The sequence below is a fragment of the Chinchilla lanigera genome, unplaced genomic scaffold (assembly GCF_000276665.1).
Source record: "Chinchilla lanigera isolate Chin_1 unplaced genomic scaffold, ChiLan1.0 scaffold00007, whole genome shotgun sequence".
Lineage (NCBI taxonomy): Eukaryota > Metazoa > Chordata > Mammalia > Rodentia > Chinchillidae > Chinchilla > Chinchilla lanigera.
In genome coordinates, this window is record NW_004955408.1 from 30,063,246 (window position 1) to 30,069,462 (window position 6,217).

Here is a 6,217-nt window from a genome sequence, read left to right on the forward strand (position 1 = left end):
GGGGACATTTCAGACCTAAACTATAGCATAGCACCTTAGGTGAGTGATTTTATGTCATGATATAAAAGTCTTGACTTCAGAATGCTATTCTTAGCTGTGTCAGAGACCATGTGACACTGAACAGGAAATTTTCTGAGGAGTCAAATAGGAATTCTATCTTTGGGATAAAAACATCTGACAGAAACATGCATGCCAAGGACTTAGTACCCAGATGTGAAATGCTAGATTATATTTTACTGCTGAGGTTTGTGCTTGTGATTATACCATGTATTATCTCCTGTATCCAAGAGGAAAGTTCAATTTATAGTATTTTTTGTGATGCAGGGATGGGACCCAGGGCCTGGATCATGTTAGGCAGGCCCTTTACCACTGAGCTATATCCCGAAGCCCTTTGTAAAATTTTATTTTGAAACAGGGTTTTGATAAATTGTTCAGGCTGGTCTTGAAATTGTGATCCTCTTAGCTGGGCATGGTGGTGCACACCTGTAATCCTAGCACTTGGGAAGCTGAGGCAGGAGGATTGCCATGAGTTTAAAGCCAGCCTAGGCTACAAAGTGAGTTTAAAGCCTGGCTGAACTACATAGCAAGACCCTGTCTTAAAAAACAAAAACAGTGGCACAAGTGCCTGCCTGGCAAGCACAAGGTCCTGAGTTCAATTCCTGGTACCAAAAAAAAAAAAACCACCAAAAACCCAGAAAAACGAAATGAAATTGTAATCCTCCTGCCTTAGTCTTTTAAGTAGCTGGGATTAGGTATTTATCACCACACTTTCTATAAAGCCTAATATTGAGTAGAAATAATACTTTAGATGCAGATTTTCAAAAACCTGAGAAAACTGTGATGTTTTAAAAGAAGTTTTGTTTTCTCTTGTGGTACTGAGGATTGGGCCCAGGGCCCCCACACTGAACTACATCCCAGTATTCAAACTTTTTTTTTTTTTTTTTGAGACAGAGTCTTGCTAAATTGCCCAGGTGGGGCGTCAGACTTGGGATCCTCCTGTCTCAACAACCCAGAATGCTGGGATTGGGCCATGCGCTATCATGCCCAGTTTTAAAAAACTGTCCAAGCTGGGCTTGGTGGTGCACCTATAGTCTCAGCACTGAGAGAGACTAAGGAAGGGAGATAGCAAATTCTAGATCTGCCTGGACAACTCAGTGAGGCCCCATCTCTAGTGGGGAGGGGAGGGAGCGTGCTGGGATGTAGCTCAGTGGAGCACCTCAGGGTTTGATCGCCAGTGACACAAAATAAACAAAAAATTACTATACATTGTTCTAATTTACCCTATGCCTTCAGGACACAAATCTTTAAATATCTTGGAATGTTAATAAATGATTGAAGGAGCTCATTTTAATGTGCTTATTTTAACTGTGAAGAATATCCAGTATTGATGAAATGATGAATGGATTGGGTCGACTTAATACCAACAGAATACAAGATTAAAATGGTAGAGTTGGAAAAATAAATATGAATATAGGCTGAAGTACTTTGATTTATTAAATTCAGGTATTCTGTTCAGATTAAATATATTTCCTTGCAAATACAAAATAAAATGAACCAGTTGTGTAGTCTCTAAAACAAAGAAACAAAAGCTTAGTGACTTAGGAAGGGGGTAATGGGCCCAGAGCCTTGCAAGTGCTAGGTTAGCCTTCTACTTCTGAGCCGCACCCCAACCCATCTTCTAAAAACTAAAATTCTATGCATCAGGAATCTGGGCAGAGCTTATATATGTTAGCTTTCCTGTCGCTGGGACAAAATACTCTCAACCTGCAGTTTAGAGCTTTATTTTGGCCCATGTTTTTCAGAGGACTTGAGGGCAGACATGGCAGGGTAGAATAGCAGAGCAGAGCAGAGCCATTCAGCCATGGCTGCCAGTAAGCAGAGATAGGGAGAGAGAAGGGGAACACCAGGGGCAGAACACGCCTTTCAGGTCAGGCCCTCAGTTACCCACTGCCTGGGACTAGATCCTACTTCCCAAGAGCACATGCAGCTGTGGACTCATTTATACATGAGCGCATCTCCCTCAAGCGCCAGTCACCTTCCCAACACATGAGGCTTGGGGTATGTGTTAGATCTAAACTGTAACAGCTTAGCCGGTTATTTCTAGCTAAGGTTTCTCAGGCATGTGTAGTCTGGTGGTGGGTCAGGCTGGAAGAGGGGAGCTGGGATCAGCTGGGAATGGTGGGCATCTCTCTCCAGGTATTGTTAGGGCTTCTCTATGCAAGCTCCTTTGAGCTGCCTCATATCATGTAGCCTCGGAACAGATCAACTGCATTGCTTGTGCAGGGCTCCAGTGTAAATCTGCCAGCAAAAGTAGATGAAACTGTCTCAGAAGTCCTATCTGCTACATTCTGTTGATTATGAGTGAATCACAGGGCCACTCAGATTCAAGGGGAGGAGGATTAGATTCTACTTAATGGGGCAGTGGCAAAGTTACACTGTAGCTGAGGCAGAAAGATTGCCTAAAGTTAGAGGTCAGCCTGGGCTACACAGGGAGTTCAGTGCCAGCCTGAACTACACAGCAAGACCTTGTCTAAAAACTAAATAAAAGTCATGGCTAACACTCTGAAACAAAACAGATTAACATTAAAAAAAAAAGCATAACAGTCATTTAATCGAGTTTATACAGTGACATGATAGCTTTTAGGGTGAAGATCCAAAGACATGGGAAAATGACTTTTTATGCTCAGATTTGATGAACAATGGATAAAAAGGGTATGATCTAATGGAATAAATTGGGGAAATCTAGCAAGTCCTTGCTGTTGTTAGTATTTCTTCCTTCTGGGTATGGGACAGGCTGCCTCTAGAATGATGGTCTTGTTTTTTGAATGAGGGTCATATTGATACAGGAAAATAAAAACTCCCAACCTAAATATCTGGGACGAGTTCGTGTTCTCTAAAATTGAAGAATGAATTTTAGAAACAATGGAGGTTAAGAGCACAATATATTTATTGAGAGAAAGAAAGCTTCTGTCCAAGAGAGGGACAGAAGGGGAGCCCGAGTGGATCACCCCCCAACTCTGACTTTCCTGGGGACTTTTATAAGCAAAACAACGAGGTGAGGAGGGTCCAAGGTAGGGGAAAACGGACAAAACTAAATAAGAATTGTTTAGGTAGAATTTATTAAATTGGGATCAAATGGGGAAGCAAGTCATGTAGCAAGAGGGCATGAATACAGAGCAGGGGCTTTTCCTGTAAGGGGTTGTTGGGTCAGGGACTCTTTAATCCCAGATGTCCATTGCTTGGCGGGTAAGAGGGTATGTTTGTTTAGTCCTTTGTCTTGAGGTCTGGCTCACAGGTATCTTGTCTTTCATGTTGGCCCCTTCGAGGGCCTGGCCCTGTCTGACTGCCTATAATATTTGTATCTAACTCAGCTGCCTGTAACACTATGACCTACTATTGGTCAAAGGTAGGTCAGCAAATCTTTATGGCCAGCTGAAGTTTGGAGTTTATTTCTAGTTTTATGGCTGGCTTTGGGGAACAAGTCTAGTTTCTGTTGAGGAAGAGGGACTCTAATATCTATGGTTTGCCTGGGGTAAGGAGAAAGAAGGGCAGGAGGTTCTAAGGCTGCTTCTGAAGAGGTCGTCTAGAGCCCTTTAGTTCAAAGTCCAGTACTCAGCATGCCAAAGTGCCATAGGGGTATCATTTTTTGTAGCTCAGGATTAGTTAAACCAGCCAATCAACAAAAACCTGTCCTGAGCAGACAGGATTAAGTCCGCCAAATACGGGGGTGGGGGAAGTTATATATATATATATATTCCCTATATTAAAAAAAAATTCATTTACGTGAAATTCAGGTTTAAACAGGTTTATCTTATATCCTATCTGCCAATCCTAGGTGATGCAATAGATTCAAAGATTTGCAGCCTCCATAGGTTCGTCTTTGCGCGGTATCTCTAGGCAGCTTGTGGACCTGTCTCTAGAAATGAACAGGGTGTAAACTGCCCGGGCTGGTGCAGTGTACGCGGCAAGCAACCAGATACCGACTTCCTGGGAGTGAAAGGACCACTGGCCTCTGCGGGAGCTAGACTCGGGGGTCAGTAGAATTCGAGAGATCCTGCGACACCTGCTGTTTGACTCCTGAAGAGGCTTCAGTCTCCGTCATAGGCCGCCGGCCAGAAGCCGACCGCCAGATTCCAATATGGCGTTCGCGGCGACCGCCAGGTGCCAAGATGGCGGCGCGAGGCTGCGCCTGCGCTCTCGCGTCTCCTCCCCCAATTTCCCTCGGGCAGTGAGCGCGACTCTCTTTGCTTAACCCGAACGCGGGCTGCTCTTCTGCTGGGTGGTGGTCCGGGTCGACGCCCGCACCCTGCCATGCGGCTCCTCTGTAGGTGGCAGCTGCTGCTGTGGGTGCTGGGGCTTCCTGCCCGCGGCCTAGAGGGTGAGTGCGGGCCGGGCCGGGGCCGGGGCCGGGGGTGGCAGCGACGGTGTATAGAGTGACCGCGCGAGGGGCTGTCGGCGGGCGCGGCGCTTTACCTGCGTGAAAGCCTGCCTTGCGCGCCTCGCCGCTGCCCCGCGTCCTCCCCCGAGCTTCTCTGACTTCTGCCGCCAGTGGTCGGCGGCAGCCGGACGGCGGGGCGGACAGCGCCCGCTGTGACGTCGCCCGGCTCAGTCCCCTCCTGCGGGCACCGGAGGGGCTGTGTATTATAGGCTACGAGGGAGGCATGCGTAAGTGCCCGTCTTGAAGCGCGTTATTATTAACCATCGTCATCATGAGGAAGAGCCGGTATTTTCTGCGGCCTTACTAGAGTCCGGGAGCTGTACCTGTACTTTGCATCTTTCCCTCGTTTAGCCTTCCACCAACTGGGAGACAAGTCCCATTAGTACGGACAGGGGCTAAGCGATCTGGCGAAGTCAGCACTTCAAGTCAGTGGCAGAGCCTAACTCTGACTTCAAAGCCACGCTGGAGTCCACCCTGCTGGGCCACTTTCTGTAGGAGACCAGTCTTGCCCAGGTGTCTGCATAAGGACAAGCTAGAGAAACAACGGGACTCCCAGGGTCATGCTGGCAGACCCCTTGAAGTGGGGAGTGCTGCCGGACTGGAGGCATGGCTGAAATGGGCAGCAGAAGCAGTGTGCCATTGTTTCTTCCTCCTACCCCTCACTGTCCTGTTAAGTCCAGATCCTTTGGCCTTGCTTGTCATTCACATCTTAACAGAAACAGACAAGTCTTTCCTCTCTCTGGGCTGTCCCTGGAAGGAGGTGGAGCAGCAGACTGTTTTTGAGCTGGGAGAAGAGTGAATCGTAATGACAGATTACCGTTAATGAAAGCACCCACTGTGCACCATTCTCAGTGCTTAGTGCTCTCAGCATCATCTTAGTCTTTAAATGCTATGTGGTAGATATTATTAATCCCATTTTATAGATGAGTAAACTGAGGCTCAGAACCAGTAAGTCCTTTGCCAAGGGTGTACAGCCAGCAGTTTAGGAGCCATGATACAAGCCTGAGTCCCCTGACCTCACAGTGAGGACTGTGTATTTTCATTACTTTACTTTTTATTTTGGTTTTTTTAAAATTTTGAGACAGGGTCTCACTGTGTAGCCCAGGCTGGCCTCAAACTCATGGCAATCCTGCTTCAGCCTCCTGAGTTCTGGGATTACAAGTATTTGCCATCATGCCCAGCTTCACTACTTTTTTAAAATTTAAATTTAAATTTTTGTTAGTACATGTTTGCAGTGCATAATGATTATGTTTACCATGGGGAGTTGGTATATGTGTGTGACACATCTAATTTCTTTTTTCATACCCTTTTTTTTCCCTCCTCCACCCTCCCTGCATCTTTTCATCCCTTTCCCATTTGCAAAAAGATCACCTCCCTGTTTTTATTTGTTTTTGTTGTTTTGTTATTTTGAGACAGGGTCTCGTTATGCAGTTCAGGCTGGCCTTATGAAGCTCACTGATGTAGCCTATACTGGTCTCAAACTCGCAATGATCCTCCAGCCTCAGCCTCCTGAGTGCTGGGATTACAGGCATACACCACCACGCCTGGCCTTCCTCCCTGTTTTTAATTATCTTTTATTTTGCTCTTTATTTATATTTTGGGTTTCTCATATAAAAGAAACCATAAAGTATTTAAACTTGTGTGTCTGATTTATTTCACTTAACATTATGGTCTCAGGGTGCCTCTGTTTTCCTACAAATGACTCACTTTTACCATGTTTTTATGGCAGAGTAGTATGCCACTGTGTGTCAGTACCATATTTTCTTTATCCATTCATCT

General features: G+C 45.9%; 1 protein-coding gene across 1 annotated transcript in view; it reads left to right on the plus strand.

The window, feature by feature from the left end:
* Positions 1–4,209: 4,209 nt before the first annotated feature.
* The window catches only part of Txndc15 (thioredoxin domain containing 15), a 19,641-nt gene continuing 17,633 nt past the window's right edge, over positions 4,210–6,217 (plus strand). Inside the window, exon 1 of the mRNA XM_005376469.2 lies at positions 4,210–4,378. Coding sequence (XP_005376526.1) covers positions 4,312–4,378 — 67 coding nt within the window. The 5' untranslated portion in view covers positions 4,210–4,311. The remainder of the gene's footprint in view (positions 4,379–6,217) is intronic.